The 20,122-nt window shown below is 33.2% G+C and overlaps 1 protein-coding gene across 1 annotated transcript; it reads left to right on the forward strand.

The window, feature by feature from the left end:
- The first annotated feature begins 18,194 nt into the window (after window positions 1-18,194).
- On the forward strand, window positions 18,195-19,306 carry LOC127129166 (protein TOPLESS). The gene is made up of 4 exons (XM_051058448.1): window positions 18,195-18,399; window positions 18,542-18,721; window positions 18,821-18,934; window positions 19,126-19,306. The coding sequence occupies exons 1-4, from the start codon at window positions 18,320-18,322 to the stop codon at window positions 19,286-19,288; spliced, it is 537 nt and encodes a 178-aa protein (XP_050914405.1). The 5' UTR covers window positions 18,195-18,319; the 3' UTR covers window positions 19,289-19,306.
- Window positions 19,307-20,122: the final 816 nt, after the last annotated feature.

A 20,122-nucleotide genomic window follows, 5' to 3' on the forward strand; every position in this document is an offset into this window, starting at 1 on the left:
TTTCGTCTCGAGACGATGTAAAACAATGCTTCATCCATATATGTGCGAGTGAGCTAAGTGGAATTTTCCCGTGAATGTTGATATTAGAAATACCTTATGTTATGATCAAAACGCCCCTTTCTCTAACTATTTTGGGTAAGCAATGTTTTCCATTTGATTGTGACAAAATAACTTTCACTAAATTTGACCCACAAACAAACATTTTCTACTCAGAACTACGTAGCCTTGAGTTCTCCATCACCCCCAGAGATACATAAGAGCAAGACTCGCAATCTTGTCACGCACCTTAATAAAAAACATTTTTGTGACCCCTTTATTTTTCTCTTTGGATTTTTAAACTAGAGAAAACAAACATTTTTAAGCTAACACTTTTGCACTAAACTAATTAAATGGTTCCTATTGAGTTCAACAGACGTGAAATGTGCTAATACCTTCCCCTTGCGTAATGACTCCCGAACCCAATTTGGTTGTGACGACCATATCTTTTTCATCTTTTAAGGGTTTTATAAATATTTACCCTTTCCCTTTTTGGGAATAAATAAAGTTCGGTGGCAAATTTGTTTATCACCATTGAGTGTGCGATACGCTCATGGTCGTATTTTTTGCACCGCGACAACTGGCCTCTCTGTTGGGGATATGACCCAAAATATTTGGTTCCCTAAGAGAGAGTCAAGCCTAGTTATGTTTGGTTGTGCTATTCTGTTTGATTTATTTGTTTGGCTTTACTCTATCTTTTGTTTTTGTTATCTCATGTGTGTTTCCATTGTTATCATGTATATGTTGTATTGCTTCATTATGATGTTGCTATTAGATTGGATATTCTGATTGATTTGACACATTATGAGAGATGAATTTACACACAAGTCTCGAGAAAACATAAGATAGGACGATGGTTGCGTAGTGAGGGCCTTTCAGGTGTATATATCGCGTGGTCGTCGTGAACACATCATTTAGAGTAGATCCTCTTGAGAGTGTTGTTGCCCGACAAGTATTTGTTGTAAGCTTCAATATTTTCATAGGGGTCAGTGACTTTAATAAACTTTGTATAACATTAAACCCTTTTGCCTACTAGGAATGATGGTTGTGTAGTATGGGTAAGCGAGGCGTATATCTCGTGGGGACGATACAAGAACCTCACTCATAGTAGATTCCCTTGAAGGAATTAACGTCCGACAAGTATTTTTCGTAAGCGGTAATCATTTTTGGAGAATCCATGATTCTGGGAACCTTTCATAGAACCTTGAAGTCGACGTTTGCGTAGTGCAGGTCTGCGAGGTGGATATCTCATGGGGTCGACATGAAAACTCACCTAGAATAGATCCCTTAGAGGAATTGACGCCCAACAAGTATTTGTAAACCCTAGATCATACCTGGTGATATCTATGACTTTAGGAACCTTTAAAAACTCTAGATCCTACCTGGTGAGAACCTTACATGAACAAAGCAAACAGATTCATACATGACCTGAAAACACTAGAAGTGTTCAAAGAAAATTTCCATAACAGGTTCATACATGACTTGATGACAACTTGATTATTTAAATAAAGTTTCAACTATAGGTTCAGACATGACCTGTCAATATTTGGAAAGCATCCAAAGCAAGTTTCATCAACAGGTTCATACATGATCTGACGACACTTGAATATTCAAAGAATTCCATCAACAGGTTCATACATGTCCTGAAAACATTGGAAAACATAAAGAGAAATGTCCAACAATAGGTTCATACATGACCTCAACATTGGAACATTCAAAGAAAAGTTTCAACCACAGGTTCAGACATGACTTGATAACACTTGGGAAATTCAAAGAAAATTTCCATTAACAGGTTCAAACATGATCTAACAACACTGAAAATAATCAAAGAATTCCATCAGTAGGTTCATACATGACCTGACCATTGGAACATTCAAATATTTCCAACCACAGGTTCAAACATGACCTGACAATGCTAGGGGATATCAAAATATGTCATCAACAAATTCAAACATGACGTAAAAATATTGGAAAACATACAAAGAAAGTTCCATCAACAGGCTCATACATGACCTGACAACATTGGAAAATTCAAAGAATTTCAACAACAGGTTCAGACACCTGGAAATACTAGAAAATCAAGCAAAGTTTAATAAATAGGTTCATACAAGAACTCATCATTAGGATATTAAAATAAAGTTTCACTAGAGGTTCAGACATGACCTGACAACACTAGAAAACCCAAAGAAAAGTTCAACAATAGGTTCATACATGACAGGACAATACTGGAAAACATATAAAGAAAGTTCCATTAACAGGCTCATACATGACCTGATACCATTGGAAAAGATCAAAGAGTTTCAACCACAGGTTCAAACATGACACGACAATGCTGGGGGATATCAAAAGATTTCATCAACAAATTCAAACATAACCTAAACATACAAATAAAGTTCCATCAACAAGCTCATACATGACCTGACAGCATTGGAAAGTTCAAAGAATTTCAACAACAGGTTCAGGCATGACCTGGAAATACTAGAAAATCAAGGAAAGTTTAAGAAATAGGTTCATACAAGACCTCATCATTAGGATACTCAAAGAAAGTTTCAGCCACAGGTTCAAACATGACCTAACAACACTAGAAAACCCAAAGAAAACTTCAATAATATGTTCATACATGATCGGACAATACTGGAAAACATACAAAGAAAGTTCTATCAACAGGCTCATACATGACCTGATACCATTGGAAAAGATCAAAGAGTTTCAACAACGGGTTCATACATGACCTGATAACATTTTAGAGTATATTTGTCAGTAATGGAGATTTCTCATAAGAAATTCATCCAATCAGAGATTTTGGAGATTCCTAACAGGGAAAGTATCCAAGACAAGAATAAATTAGAGTCTTCTCATTAGAATATCATCCATACTACAACAATGGTATTTTCTCATTAGAAAGTCATCCATAAAAAAACATTGGAGTCTTCTCATTAGAAGATCATCCACACAAAACATTGGAGCTTTCTCATTAGAAAGTCATCCACAAAAAACAAACTATGATGATTCTTTATGAAGAAATCAATCAAAACAAACATCATTAGAGTTTTTCAACAAGAATAACATCAAAGCTTCTGGGAATTCCTTAAAATGAAGAGTCACTCAGACTTTCATGGAAGCATTAGGAAAGACAGGGCAATCAAACTATCTGTACGTGCCAATAACAAATGAACTTTGACCGTAAATAATGGATTACAACCAGCTTTTAACGGATTTTTCCAATAACAATTGGACTTGACCGAAGGCATACTGGCTACAATGGAGTTTTCCAGCAACAACTGGACTTGAAATTATATTGGAAACAACCAAACTTCATATACCAATCACGATTGTATTTACAAATAGAGTGACAATTATGCCAATGACAATTGGGTTTAAAATGAGTTCTAGTAACAACTGAGCTTGGAATAATGCTAGTGACAACTGAATTTTAGGAGACACCAATGGGTCTTCAAATAATGCTAGGGAATAATATAGGGGTTCTGGAAGTGTGTCAGAACAAAAATGACATGTCCGGGAATTCATCGGAGAGTAAAAGAAACGAATTCTGGAAATGCATTAGAATTATAAGTGATATTCTGGAAATACAGCAGAATACATACACATTCGGTGATACATCAAGAAAATTATGGAAATACATCAGAATACAAGTCAAACATATTCGAGAATACATCAGATAAGTTCTGGAAATTCATCAAAAATAACACTCAATCTGGAAATACATCAGAGAGACAAAAGTATATATGGAAATACTTCAAATAACTTAAAAAAGGGGTTCTGGAAATGAATAAGAAAACAAGACTCCATATGGGAATACATCAGAGAGATAAATGAGTAATTCAAAAATTCATTGGATAATCCAAAAAGAAATTGAAACCCGTGGACAAAAATGTTTTGATAGATGCCAACTGAGTTGGACTTGAAAATGAATGCGAAATATGAATGATGGTTTAAAGGCACCAAAGGCAAACTGGAGTTAGAGGTCAAAGGATATATGATCAATAACAAGACCTGGTTCAATGCAAAATGAGCACGAAGTACATTTCAGATATGCATGATTTGAATTTGTTTTTATGCATGATATATGAATGATCATGATATGAAAATGCTGATACTTGAGTGGACTGGGAGTTTGTAAAGGTTTTTTATGGAGGTCTTGATTCCTCAACACTGAGAACTCTACCAAATATTTTGTGATAGATGTTGTCAAAGGAGAATTCTATCAAGCTTGACAGCCACCACTTATCCAATGGGATCCTTTTGGAGGATTAATGAATCGTGATGGCATATTTTTCGGGCATTCGTTTTAAACTCAATAGTTGTTGATATATGACAAAATTTGTTTGAGCAATTTGAAAGCATGAAGGGGGTCTTCCCCGTTGTGGCTCATCTTGCCCCAATCTGCTGGGTCTTTGAAAATGTTCACCTTGAAAGTGAGTTTGAAACAGCTTGACACGAGACGATCTCGAGATGGATTGCCCCAATGTTTGAATACTGTAGTGATATGACGTTGATTAAAAAAAACCTAGAATGGTAGACTTATGATTGATTGTCCTTGGATAGTTGGGCACAATGAGCTTTCGAGGTGGCTTGCCCTAGTCTAAGTCTTGAAGCAAATTACTCTTGGCTAACTGAACCTTGGGGTGATTGGCTCGGATTGACTAATACTCAAAGTGATTTCCTGTAATTGAAATTCTTTCACTTTATCAAGTTCCTCAATTGTATATTGTTGGAATTTCTTTAATGCTAAGTGCTGACTCACAAATAAGATTGTTCATTCAAAAATGATAATTTTAATGCAGTGCTTATGCAAAAATTTAAAATCAAAATTTATTGATATGAACGGGTGAAATACAATGAACAGGTCACTGATGAGAACATAATAATGATCTAGTCATTTTTAGTGTGCAATATGGTGTGATCAAATGATTAACAAAGATCGTTTGGAGTCAAGTTAACAAAATCTTGTTGTAGTATGCTTTCAGAATAAACCCTGCCTCAGTTAGGTCTTTTAAGGATTGTAATGCGGTCTGGTTCATGTTTTTTTAAACAAAAGGATATAAGGCTCAAATTTAATTTTAACCCACCCTTCTTCTTGATGATCTCCAATTCCTAAATTTGGTTAATTCGATACACACATTCGACTTTGAAGGTGTGAAGGTGAAAATGAGGATTCAAGATGAGATTTTATTGAAATGGTAGTCATCTTATTTTATTTTTATTTGATTTTATTGAGGATTTGAAGACCTCTCTTTATTTGTTTTTTATCCCTAATTTTGCCTGGACCACTTCTTTGAAGCTTTCGGTCCATCGAGATGCCCTAATTTTTGAGTAAGTCATTTTTTGCGGTGTTTGACTTAGCGGGCTTTTTTCTTCTTTTTTTTTTGAAAAATTGTGACTTCCTTGTGGTATAAAACCTTGAGGGGTTTCAGGGGTCCTTTTCCTTTCTCGTTACCTGGCTTCAAAATCAAGATATCTACACCTGAGCCTTCTTCCTAGAGTGTTGGTGACCTTATATCAATCAATCTTTGCAGCTTGAGCTTAAAACTATTGCATTCCTCGATGGAGTGCCCCATTGTTCCAGTATGGTATCTAAATTTGACCTTCGGGTGGTCTTCTTTGAAGACTAAGCTCTTTTTGTTAATCAGTTCTCGTACCAAGGCTTTCAGCGCTAAGCAAGAATCCATGTCATGTCCCACTGCCCCTTTATGGAATTCACATGTTGCATTTGGATTGTACCATGAAAGGCATGGTGAGGTAGGTGTGAGAGCTCGAGGAGTCACCAAATCATTCTGGATCAGCTGCGGGTAGAGCTTGCTATATGGCATCGGAATCGAGTCATTGTGATCTTTGTTCCGCTTGTTTTGATTTGGATTTTTGTTCCGAACCTAACTTCAGTGATTTTGAGGAGATATGGGCATATGATGTTGATGGTGACGTCCTGAGGAAGGGACATATACCGGTAGACGAAGAGCTTCCACACAGAATTGCCCTTGACTTGGGGTAACACTGGATGGATGTGGAGCAATAGCTCCCTCTGTGGCAGCATTGTATACGGGGTGACCCTCTTTTCTCAACAATGCTTACAAGGTTTCCAAGAATCATCCCATTTGACTTTTCAAAAGATTGAGTTCCTCCTTCAATGCTTCTTGACTTTTCCTTAGCTCGTCCATCATCTTCTGAGACATGGTTCTTTGTTCTAAATGTGTGTCGAGAATCACTTTGCTGATCATGGACAAAGGATGAATGAGTTTTTTTGGTATTTTTGAAAAATGATATGCAATGCATGATGATGAATGTAGATGCAATGGTATATGAATGGATGCAATGCATTTTTTGTGTGTTTTATATGCAAATAAAATGTAATACATGTAGATAGGATTTGTGATAACATGAGTAACTCAGAACATCCTACTAGGTAGGCTCCTTAATAGATAGTTCTAGGCTTTCTACCCATAAACCCACTCACGGGAAAGTTTTTACATTTTTGATAAGCTTCCCAGAGTCATGGACCATAATCGCATCAACATCATGCAACGTGTTATCTGCTTTATGACAAGAGTGACGAAAGGTCTCTTCTGGGAGGAGTTTTCATGTTGGGTGCAACATGGAGAGGCCCTTGGAGTTCAACGTTACGCAACCACAAAAGCAGAAACTGGTTCTAAGAGGGGCTCATAGAGTCATGAACCCTTCATGAATCAACGTCATGCGACAAGCTAGTTGTCTTATAATGAGATCTACAAACAGGTCTACTCTAGAGGAGTCTTCATGATAGACACGCAAGGAGTAGTCCTCGGGGACTAACACTACACAACTTTTAATTCTAACTTATGTGTTTTCTCTTTTTCCAAAGCTCGAGCATAGATCATTATTCATGATATCCAAACCCAAAACCCATACATAAATATATACTGATATAAGAATGCGATAAATCAAAGATAAAGAAAACATAAAACAAAATAATAAATAAAAAAAGATAACACACATACAAAAACCTAACTAAACTAGGGTTGAATCACTTAGGAGATGTTTCCCCAGCAGAGTCGCCATCTGTCGCACCTCGAGAAATGAGAACACGACCTTGAAAAGCTCAATCACATGCTCGCGAGATGGATCGAACAGATTCGCCACCGAACTTTATTTATTCCCAAAGAGGGAAAGGGGAAATATCAATAAAACCCCTAAAAGAAAGGATACGATATGGTCATCGCAACCAATATCAGGGTACGAGAGTCTGTTACGCAAGGGGAAGGTATTATCACCCCTCACGTCTGTTGTACTCAACGGGAACCGTTTGGTTAGTTTCAATTTGAATGTTAGCTTATGTCAATTTGTGATCTTCTACTTATTTGGGATAGAAAAAGAGAGAAGAGAAATGTTTTTGAATTTTTATTAATTAGAAAGGACCTAAAAAGGTTTTTTATTATTAAGGGGGTTGAAAGAAACTAAACCTAATTTTTTATTATTAATGTGCCTGACAAGATTTCACAATCCTACTCCTACGTATCTCTGGGTGCAATAGAGAAATCAAGGCTTACGTAGTTCTGGGTAGAAAATATTTGTTTGTTGGTCGATTTTAGCGAAATCTATCTTATATTAATTGACGAGAAACATTGTTTTACCCAAAATAGACGAGGAACAGACATATACATCACATCGAATGGATTTACAAATCAACATTCGTAAGAACGTCACTTAGCTCAACTTAACAATTATGGACGAAGCATTGCTTTGCATCAGCTTAAGACAAGATGTCTTTCATTTATGAAAAGATTTTAAAGATTAATCGCACGACGACGAGAAAATAATTTGATTGGTGGAATGCATTTTAGATAAATGACGAATGCTCGATGAGAATGAGACATAAGCCTCAGGATCAATCATTCGGGGTTCCACCAGAATGATAGATTCCAACAGTCATTTTTCATTCGAATTATTTAAGAAAATTGTTTGATGGACAAAAAATACTTGATAAGAATCAATTGTTCAAAGAGTTACGCCAAAATGCTTGATCCTAACTACCCTTATTTTGTCCAAGTTAATTAAAGTATTTTAGGGAACGAAAGAAAAGAAAGAACGGTTAACCAAAACGCATGGCTCGGGAACGATCATTTGAGGATTCCCACCGGAATGCTAGATTCCAATGGTCCTCTTCTTTTGAGTTACTTTGATTTTTTTTAATATTGCATTTGATTTGATTTTAAAAATGGTTTACAGTTAGTTGAAACTATCTTGATATTGATCAAGAGCTCATTGTAAGAAGGCCTAAGAGTAAGTCACGGGACTGGAAACAAACTGAAATCGAAAGAGCCTGAATATAGATCTAAGCTAACTTAGAGTGAATTCATGTAAGAATCACTCTACAAGAAGACAAGCAACAAAATTTATGTGTCTAAACGATATTCGAAAATCAACTTGAATTTTAACTCCAAGATCGCAACGTAATAATAAATCAAATATCAATCAAGCACATTCTTATTATTACAGAAGTGTCACAATTTTTTACATCAACTAAAAATAAGAGACAAATAGAAAGCTAAACACAACACGCACGTGTTATCCACAATAAATTTGTATTACTGCAAAATCGAAATAGAACTAAATAAAATAAAAATAAAGGAAAGATGTTTGTATCTCTGGGTGCAATAGAGAAATCAAGGCTTACGTAGTTCTGGGTAGAAAATGTTTGTTTGTTGGTCGATTTTAGCGAAATCTATCTTATATTAATCGATGAGAAACATTGTTTTACCCAAAACAGACGAGGAGCAGACATATACATCACATCGAATGGATTTACAAATCAACATTCGTAAGAACGTCACTTAGCTCAACTCAAAAATTATGGACGAAGCATTGCTTTGCATCAGCTTAAGACAAGATTTCTTTCATTTATGAAAAGATTTTAAAGATTAATCGCACGACGACGATAAAATAATTTGATTGGTGGAATGCATTTTAGATGAATGACGAATGCTCGATGAGAATGAGACATAAGCCTCAGGTCCAATCATTCGGGGTTCCACCAAAATGATAGATTCCAACAGTCATTTTTCATTCGAATTATTTAAGAAAATTGTTTGATGGACAAAAAACACTTGATAAGAATCAATTGTTCAAAGAGTTACGCCAGAATGCTTGATCCCAACTACCCTTATTTTGTCCAAGTTAATTAAAGTGTTTTATGGAACGAAAGAAAAGAAAGAACGGTTAACCAAAACGCATGGCTCGGGAACGATCATTTGAGGATTCCCACCGGAATGCTAGATTCCAATGGTCCTCTTCTTTTGAGTTATTTTGATTTTTTTTTAATATTGCATTTGATTTGATTTTAAAAATATTTTACAGTTAGTTGAAACTATCTTGATATTGATAAAAAAAACTCATTGTAAGAAGGCCTAAGAGTAAGTCACGGGACTGGAAACAAACTGAAATCGAAAGAGCCTGAATATAGATCTAAGCTAACTTAGAGTGAATTCATGTAAGAATCACTCTACAAGAAGACAAGCAACAAAATTTATGTGTCTAAACGATATTCGAAAATCAACTTGAATTTTAACTCCAAGATCACAATGTAATAATAAATCAAACATCAATCAAGCACATTCTTATTATTACAGAAGTGTCACAATTTTTTACATCAACTAAAAATAAGAGACAAATAGAAAGCTAAATACAACACGCACGTGTTATCCACAATAAATTTGTATTACTACAAAATCGAAATAGAACTAAATAAAATAAAATAAAGGAAAGATGTTAACACATTTTATATATATATATATATATATATATATATATATATATATATATATATATATATATATATATATATATATATATATATATATATATATATATATATATATATATATATATATATATATATATATATATATATATATATATATATATATATATATATATATATATATATAAATATAAAAGTATATGTATATGAAAATTAAAACAAAAATTATATAACTTGAAATATAAGTATATGTATATACATAAGAAAATCCAAACAAAGTATATATGATAGATGAGAATCAAATTAGAATAGTATATATAATAGAAATATAGAGTCACAAAGAAAATCGAAAAGAACTAAATAAAATAAAATAAAGGAAAGATGTTAATATTATATATATATATATATATATATATATATATATATATATATATATATATATATATATATATAATAATAATAATAATAATAATAATAATAATAATAATAATAATAATAATAATAATAATAATAATAATAATAATAATAATAAATCTATAAGTATATCTATATCAAAATCAAAACAAAAATTATATAATTTGAAATATAAGTATATGTATATACATAAGAAAATCCAAATAAAGTATATATGATAGATGAGAATCAAATTAGAATAGTATATATAATAGAAATATATAGTTACAAAGAATAATCTAAAGATTCAAAATACATACAATATATTTAAAAAAACTAGAAATGGTTTCGGCTGAGGGACGGTGGTCTTCGGAAGAAAAAAAATGACCGACTTTGTTTTGAGGATGAAAATGGGAGTATTTTTTTTATGTTCTTAACTTTTTTGATTGGAATGAAAGAAAAAGATATGGAGTAAAGTTGGTTCATGTTATTTTCAAGTACAGCATACCATTTCAATTAATGAGAGTGACGTCTTTTGTTCAATCAAGAAAAAAAAAAATCTTTGTAGTAGTGATATATCTAAAAGAAAAAATGTTCCTAAAGTATTAAAAATGAATTTTAAATTTTAAATCAAATAAAAATTAATTTTTTTAAAATAAGTAAGATAAAATTAAAATGAAAATGTAATCAATTCTATTTATTTTTTCTGAATATGTTGACTAAAAAATAAAAATAAAAAGACTCAAAATGAAAAAAATCAGACGCAAAAATACTCAAAAAATTAAAATGAATGCACAAAAATGATCCACGCGAAATAAACTTCTCGGAAACATACATATTTTGATCAAATTTTAAAGTAAAAAATGACTGGTTAAAAGACTCAGACGAATCAAATTTTGACTAAAAAAGTAGTCGAAAAAATAAAACGAGTACGCCAGGTTAAACTACGCAAACCGTAGATTAATAAAACCGACGTCTGTAGACTCGATTTAGAAATTTTTCGCCAGTTAATTTCCTGTATATTTGAGAGTCAGTTCGACCGATTTGTTTGTAAATCCGAGAATTTATTCTGGTCGACATTTTGGGTATTATGTAAGATGAAATACATGCTATGATGTGTAGATGATGCAGATTTCAAGATGACTGTATTACTTTATTGAATGAGGGTCAAAATTGAGTATGACAATATACTATTGTCTGAGTATGACATCCAATACTTTACCCAGAAGGCTATCAAAGGTAGTATGTTGTCCGAATACCTCATACATCAACCGATCAAAAACTATCATCCAATGGGATTTGACTTCCCGAATGAAGACATTATGAATTTGAATGAGGATAAATTCATAGGTGATGAAGAAGGTTCCGAACCAGGAGCTCAATGGAAGCTCGCATTCGATGGTGCATAAATTCCCTAGGGCATGGTATTGGAGTTATTCTGATCTCCAAACAACACACGCATCTGAATCATCCAACGATTCTAGTTCTTGCCATCGAACATTGGAAGCTTGGTACTCAGATTATCGTTTCTCTTCATCTTCAACCTTATGCAAAATACTCAGATCTCACCTAAACACAGTGTTTCCCAATCCCGTAGAATCAAGATATGTGATTCTGAACAAAAATTCAACACGAATTCTCCGAGCATAAACCAATTACACAACGCCTCACCGTTTCACTCTGTTTCCCGTGGATCTGAACCGGAGCTCTAGATACCAATTATTGATGCACATGTGATAAATATAAACAAACAAACAAGAGAGAGAAGAGAGAATAAACTTCCACTACTCTTGAATTGGTTATAAAATAGTTGCATAGAAAATGCATACACACACTGCAAAAAGAATAAATACATAATTTGTTCACACCACTCACTTGCTTAAATACAAGTGGGACTTAATGAGAAATACTAAAATACCCTCAAAAACTTTATCTACAAGTTACTGAAAATAAATTAATTCTAACATTTATATTGTTTTATTTCTCATTTGTTTTATTTCATTTATTTTTTAAATGATAAATTATTATCATCTAAGTGACAGATTGTTAGATTAATTATTTAAGTAATCAAATATGGATTAACATAATCAATTATTAACTAATTACATTATGGTCAATTGTTATTAAACCACTAATTAGTGATGAATTACTTGTTGGATTTGTGCCTGAATGGACCATGATGGGTTGGACAATTCAGTTAAGCCCAATGAGAGGCCTCTGCCCTCAACCGTTTAACTATTTAAGCATTTCCCCATTAAACGATTAACATACGTTAAAACCCTAAACGATAATGAATATAGTAATTGTCTCATACTCACTCTTCCAATGACAGTCTCTCAAATTCTACAAGGGACACCATTCTTATTATTCTGAATTATTAATTGATTAAATAATATCCTATAATTTGTGTCTATCCTATTCATTTAAATTTAACAATTTGTATATCCCACCCCCATTTATTGTATTTTTACTTATTTATTTGCTTTTATTTTTTTTCCTTTAGATAGTTAGTTAAAACGAACTAACTAAATAATTGATCAAAAATAAAACCAACCTTTCTAAAAAAAAAAACCATGATCAACATCAAAAGCATTTTCCCCAAGTAATAAAATCAATCATTTTGAGACAAAATCAACTTGATCAACACCAAGCCTTTTCTTAAATAAACATCTCAATTCATTTCAAATCATTTTGCCACGCCAACCAAACCTCGATCAACATCGAGTGCATTTCCCAAATAAAAATAAAAACACTTAATATTTATCAATCTTTTTGTCACAAGTAAGGATGAAAAAGGAACATGGTGTATATCACGAGCTTTCGAGGGTTAGGATACGAGGTGTATATCTCGACCATCTGAGTGCTTGTCAGCCCTTTAAAAACTCTCACTACGATTGATGCAAATTGATTTCTCAATAAATTGGACAAAAAAAAGGAACATGGTGTATATCACGAGCTCCTGAGGGTTATGATACGAGGTGTATATCTCTATCATCCAAATGATCGTCGTTAAACCAAAAATACCTAATTACATTAAACCCTTTCATAAATAAGATAAAAAAGGAACGTGGTGTATATCATGAGCTCTTGAGGTTTAGAATACAAGGTGATATCTCGACCATTCGAGCCCTCATCGTCACCAAAAAATATATCCAACTCATCCAAACCTTTTGCCTTTTGGCATAATCTCAAACTTCTTTTTCAAACGAAAGATGTTTCGTCTCGAGACGATGCAAAACAACGCTTCGTTCGGATATATGCCAGTGAGCTAAGTGACGTTTTCATGTGAATGTTGATATTAGATACCCATTCTACTGTGTTAAAAATGCCCCCTCCTCTAACTATTTTGGGCAAGCAATGTTTTTCGTTCGATTTGCGACAGAATAACTTTCACTAAAATCGACCAACAAACAAGCATTTTCTACCCAGAATTACGTAGCCTTAAGTTCTTAATCGCACACGGAGATACGTAGGAGTAAGACCGACAATCTTGTCAGGTACCTTAATAAAAAACTTTTGTGCGACACCTTTCTTTTTCTCTTTGAATTTTTAAACTCGAGAAAGCAAACATTTTTAAGCTAACACTTTTACAAGAAACTAACGAAATAGTTTTCATTGACTACAACGGACGTGAGTGGTGTTAATACCTTTCCCTTACGTAATCGTCTCCCGAACCCGATTTGGTTGCGGAAACCATATCTTTGTCATCTTTAAGGGTTTTATTGATATTTTCTCTTCCCCTTTTTCGAAATAAATAAAGTTCGGTGGCGACTCTGTTTAATTTGGTAGAAATCAGATATGAGCTCGGTGGATCCAAAAAGCCTAAATATGAGATATTGAAAGGTGAATATTTCGGAGTTCATATCTAAGAATCGAATATGGAATCGTGAATATTATGAGAATCAAAAGTCGATTCCCACAGACAGCGCCACTATTCCGTTGCAGAATGAGAAATGGATGAGATTTTTGAAATCGCGGTGGAGCGGAGCTTCACAGGTGACTTTCTAACCTGACACCGTGGATCGAAGGTTAAGATCACGGTGATTCTTGAATCAGAAGCATTAATCTTGAGCCAGTGTTCTAAAGACGATCTTATAGATTCTTTTCTTAAAATAATCCATTGAAAATATGATATCTAAAGTCTAAAAAAAAAAAATTTTGCAATAATTTATCGTCTCAAATTTCATAATATTTATTTAATATAAATGTAAGTTTTTAATTTGCAATGGATAAGGAAGCAAAAATATAAATAAATCAATATTATATTTACGATAGGATGCAAGTATGTAAAAGATATAATAATCTAAAGAAGCTGAGTATTGCAAGCAGACATTGAGATCTCTTCAAAGTAGGATAAAGCTCAAGGTCATGTTTGAGCATTACAGCAACTGACATATTTACTAAAGGTTGAGGAACTGAGAACCAAAATGATTATACAAAAAGTACAATAGAAATGTGATTCAGAATCTAAATAAAATCATTAATTACAAAACTCATAAGTATTTTTTAAACAACATTCTTTAAGAATTTCAATTAGATTCTAAATATGAATAGAGTCAAAAATAAATATTAGAGAGGAAAAAACGAATAATAAGCAAGGTGTGAATGATGAAAATGAATGGTCAATAAGTTACCTATGAAAAATCAACAAATTGATTTCATTGTAAACGGGATCTAGAGTTTATACAACTCTCAAGACAACATAAGAAATAAAGGAACGATCATCTCTAGCTTTCAGTCAAAGCCCTTGATTTTCAAAATTTTATCATACAAATAATTTTTTTGGCAACAATCGAACATGTGATTAATGTGGATAATATACATATAATTCAAAATAAAAAACACACCCGATTAATATTTTGGGTTATAAAATTGAACAATTTTTTCAATCTATCGAAATTTACACACATTTTAAGTTTTATAGGAGTAATAGAGGTTTGTTTATAATGATATTTTGAAATTACACACGTTTTAAAAAAATAGGGTCATTTTGAAATTACACCACCATATTTATTATTTACATCCGTTTTTAGTTCAACCGGTTTAAATTTAAAATTATATTTTTCTTTTTTCACTAATTATTCTATTTATCACCATCGACCGTGCGCTGCGCTCGTGGTTGTATTTTTCGCGCCGCGACACATAACCAAAGAATATACAAAGCAATCGCTATCATCTTTAACCTTTCTCTATGCATACGCACAACAGTTACACATAATCATTTTTGTTGGGTGTCATCTATATTCAAGATTAATAAGGTCCAATTTATGATTTATAAAATCAAATTGGGTTGAGATTACTTTGGGGGTTTTAGTGATATAACCAATTGGGGGTTTCCCTCTAAGATCAAGTTGTATTTTGGTGGTTTTTGATACAAGATTTTACAACTAGACTTCAACTGAGTGAAGGCTTTGAAGAAAGGAGTTTTTATCAAAGAAGTAGCGAAGCCAGATGATCAAATTGAAAATCTTGGGAAATTTGATCTTGCTTAAGATTAAGGGAAGAGAAGAAGATATAATCAACATCAAATTTGGGATTTTGGGGTTTGGATTTCTATTTCTCTCTTGTATTCAATATTTTGTAAATATTTTTGAATATCTCAATTCCATTTGGAATTGGGGGCAGACGTACCCATAATGAGGACAATTGGGGAACTGTCTAAACAAATCCTTCTATGCTTTCTCTCTTTCTCTCTCTATGTCTGCGTGTGTGTGTGTGTTTAAGGTTTAAGGTAGCCGATGGTGATGTGTATGAAGGATCAATGACATGTTCTTGAGAGGTGGAGAGAGAACTAAGACGGTGAATAGAGAAGAGAGAGTGAAAGGGAGAAAAATTGTTGAAATGATTCTCTCTCTCAGGCATGTTGTGATACCCTTTCCAGCCATCTCCTGATTCATGAAAAGTGGCTCCCTATGAGGCCTTCGTCCTGTTGACTAGACCCAGTTAGCTAGGGCTCTCATGTAGAAGTCCCCACCTTAAGTAGCGTGGACATTTGTTTCCATCCCATGAGATTTTGTTTGACCAAGGGGTATTATGATCTTGTGTCCCTAGTTGAGTCAACTTAGTTGACTCCCAGGTGGGCTGGATCTTGGACTTGGGCCTGTGCCCTTGCTCCTTCTCTGTTGAGCTTTCTAGCCATTTATTTATTTATTCTTTTTTAATATCTTTTGAATTTTATATTTTGAATTTTGTTTCATTATTTATTTATTTATATATCTTTTTTTAAAAGTATTTTTATGCATATTTTTGTAAGTATTCATTTATTTTCTTTAAATTTATTAAAATCATGTTTAACTAAAAAAATGATTTTCCTCTTAATTTAACTTATTCAAAAGATAATTTTTCTAACCAATCCCTTATTTGTAAATAATAATAGTTTGTTTTAAAAATTTCTCTCTTAAATAAAAATTCAAAAATTTAAATAGCACCATTATTTCCGTTCTTTTATTTGTTTGTTTTATTTCATTTCTTCATATTATTTATTTCTTATTTGCTTTATTTTATTTATTTCCTAAATGAGAAATGTATCCCCATTCCTTTGATTATATTTTTATTTATTTATGTGTTTTTATTTTTTGCTAGTTAAAATGAACTAATTAAATAATAGATCAAAAATAAAATCTATCTTTATATAATAAAAAAATCATGATCAACATCAAATGCATTTTTCTAAACTAATAAAATCAATCATTTTGAGTCAAATTCAACTTGGTCAACACCAAGTCTTTTGTTAAATAAACATCTTAATTCATTTCAAATCATTCCGCCACACCAATCAAACCTCGATCAACATCGAATGCATTTCTAAAATTAAAATTAAAATACTTAATTATTATCAAACTTTTTAACACAAATAAGGATGAAAAAGGAAGGTGGTGTATATCATGAGCTCCCGAGGGGTAGGATACAATGTGTATTTCTCGACCATCCGAGTGCTCCTCGTCACTTTAAAAACTCTCACGCGATTGATGCAAAGCATTTTTTCAAAATATTGGACAAAAAAGGAATGTGGTGTATATCATGAGCTCCCAAGGGTTAGGATAGGAGGTGTATATCTCTACCATCCGAATATTCGCCGTCCAACCAAAAATATATAGTTATATTAAACCCTTTCATAAATAAGATGAAAAAGGAACGTGGTGTGTATCGCGAGCTTCCTAGGGTCACTACGCCAAAAATGACTTTTAACAGCGCATCTTAGACAGCGCTTTTAAAAGAAAGCGCTGTCTAAGGTTAAAATTAAAATAAAACACGGAAAATGTTCCAAAAAAATAATGAAAGCGCTGTCTAAGGGGGGGTCTTAGACAGCGCTTTCTAAAAGCGCTGTCTAAGGGGGGTCTTAGACAGCGCTTTCTAAAAGCGCTGTCTAAGACCCCCCCTTAGACAGCGCTTTTAGAAAGCGCTTTTAAATATAGACCTTAGTCAGCGCTTTTGATAAAGCGCTGTCTAAAGTCTTTAAATTAAAAAAAAAATTAAAACCAAAAGCGCTGTCTAAGGGGGGGTTTAGAAAGCGCTTTTGGAAAGCGCTGTCTACGGCATACCTTAGAAAGCGCTTTCCACAAAAGCGCTGTCTAAGATCTAATTAAAATAAAATTTCAGACTCCATTTCAATTTTCGTTCTCTGTTCTTTTGTTTTCCCTCCTGCGAACGTTGAAACCCTATCAGCGAAAACCATAACAGCGAACACGAATACACTTCCATTTTTCGGTTTCAATCATTTCTCTTTCTCTGTCGAATCTCTTACTTTAAAGTTTCAAGCTTTTTTTTTTACGTATTTTAATTTCGACTTTTTAATTACACTTTCTTTTTCCCTATTTTGCATCTTGGATTCCCTTAAGAGATTAAAGTTGCTTTTTTTCTCTACTTTTCATCATCGATTACACTTAATTAATTTCGCTGTTTTTTGGGGTATTTTTTCTCCATTTTAGGTATTTTCTAAATTAAACCTTTGTTTCATTGTCTTTCTCGCATGATGCATGCTTTTTTGTTGGGATTTTTGATGTGAAGGAAGGGTTTTGTTCCTTAAATGTTTTGTTGGGCTGAGGCTAGTTATGCAATTTCATTGTTTTTCGCAGATCTAGTTTAACCTTTGCTCATTTTGGTTTTCATCTGATCCAAGACAAAGGGGTTGCGGTTGCTATGTCGTCTCTCAGCAGAGAGTTGGTGTTCTTGATCTTGCAGTTTCTGGATGAGGAAAAGTTTAAAGAGACAGTTCACAAGTGAGACTTTTCTTCCATTTCAGTGTTTTAGTATTAATTATTGTGATTAGTAATATTAGGTTTTACTAATGCTATTTAGCACTATCTTTTTATTTTTAGCACATTAATTGATTATGTGTTTTTCAATTTTTGAAAATAATAGGCTTGAACAAGAATCCGGGTTTTTCTTTAACATGAAGTATTTTGAAGATGAAGTGCACAGTGGGAATTGGGACGAGGTTGAGAGATACCTCTCGGGTTTTACGAAAGTCGATGATAATAGATATTCCATGAAGATATTTTTCGAGATAAGGAAGCAGAAGTATTTGGAAGCATTAGACAAGTAAGCTCACTATGACTTCACTTTTATGGTAACTAGACACTCAATAATCATTTTGGTGTAAGTTTGGAACTTAACCGGTTTTGGTTTTAATTTTGGTAGGCATGATCGGTCCAAGGGTGTGGAAATACTAGTGAAGGATTTGAAAGTTTTTGCTACTTTTAATGAAGAATTGTTCAAGGAAATCACACAGCTTTTGACATTGGAGAATTTTAGGTAAGGATATAATTTTTTTCATATTTAGTATGTGTTTGCACACATAAAACCTAATCCCGATTCCCGAGGCACTTTTAACGTGGAAAATGAGAAGCTGGTGACTTCTTAACACAATTTTGTCTAACTTGATGATTTACCAAACATGCACTTAGTGTTAAACTAAACTTAATCTGTTTCTTACTGTACTATAGGGAAAATGAACAATTGTCCAAATATGGTGATACGAAGTCCGCGAGAGCAATCATGTTGGTTGAGCTCAAAAAATTGATTGAGGCAAATCCCTTATTTCGCGATAAATTGCAATTTCCCAATCTTAAGAACTCAAGATTGCGGACACTCATCAATCAAAGGTAATATCCTATGTATGAGATACTGACCTGTCAATCAATATAGAACACATGTTTGTTCTTTGCACGGAATAACTTTCATGTACATGTATGAGATACTGACTTGTTAACCAAATATTGAACACAGGTTTGTTCTTTGTACGTAATAACTTTCTTGTACACTAAGGCCAAGACATTGCTTTTGACATTTTAATTGATGGTGATCATACTACAAACTAGTTTTGTGTTATTGTTATTCAACCGCCCGAACTCCAATTTTATTTTACTTGGCGATAGGACTCGTTCTACCAGTTTGCCTTCTGTTGTAACTTCAATTTTGGAATTTTTATCATGTAATGTGTTGTAATATTTAGAATTCTAAAAGTGAAGTTACATCATAAAAATGTGTTATTGTATATTATTGAATGACTGATTTCCTACACTCATCATTACCCAAAAATATACCCAACTCATCCAAAACTTTTGTCTTTTGACATAATCTCAAGCTTCTTTTTCAAACGAAAGATCTTTCGTCTCGAGATGATGAAAAACAACGCTTCATTCACATATGTGCGAGTGTGCCAAGTTACGTTTTCCTACGAATGTTGATATTAGAAATCCATTCTGTTGTGTTAAAATTGCCTCATTCTCTAATTATTTTGAGCAAAGAATATTTTCTGTTCGATTACGATAAAATAGCTTTCGCTAAAATCGACCCACAAACAAATATTTTCTACCCAGAACTACGTAGCATTGAGGTCTTCATCGCACCCGGAGATACGTAGGAGCAAGTCTGCAATCTTGTCAGACACCTTAAGAAAAAACGTTTTTGCGACCCCTTTCTTTTTCTCTTTGAATTTTT

This window comes from Lathyrus oleraceus, chromosome 3, assembly GCF_024323335.1.
Source record: "Lathyrus oleraceus cultivar Zhongwan6 chromosome 3, CAAS_Psat_ZW6_1.0, whole genome shotgun sequence".
Lineage (NCBI taxonomy): Eukaryota > Viridiplantae > Streptophyta > Magnoliopsida > Fabales > Fabaceae > Lathyrus > Lathyrus oleraceus.

Bases quoted from the DNA above. Each gene is read 5' to 3' on its own strand.
- LOC127129166 (XM_051058448.1), top strand. From the start codon at position 18,320: ATGTCGTCTCTCAGCAGAGAGTTGGTGTTCTTGATCTTGCAGTTTCTG. The intron at 18,400-18,541 runs GTGAGACTTTTC...TGAAAATAATAG, and splicing joins TTTAAAGAGACAGTTCACAA to GCTTGAACAAGAATCCGGGT. The intron at 18,722-18,820 runs GTAAGCTCACTA...TAATTTTGGTAG, and splicing joins TATTTGGAAGCATTAGACAA to GCATGATCGGTCCAAGGGTG.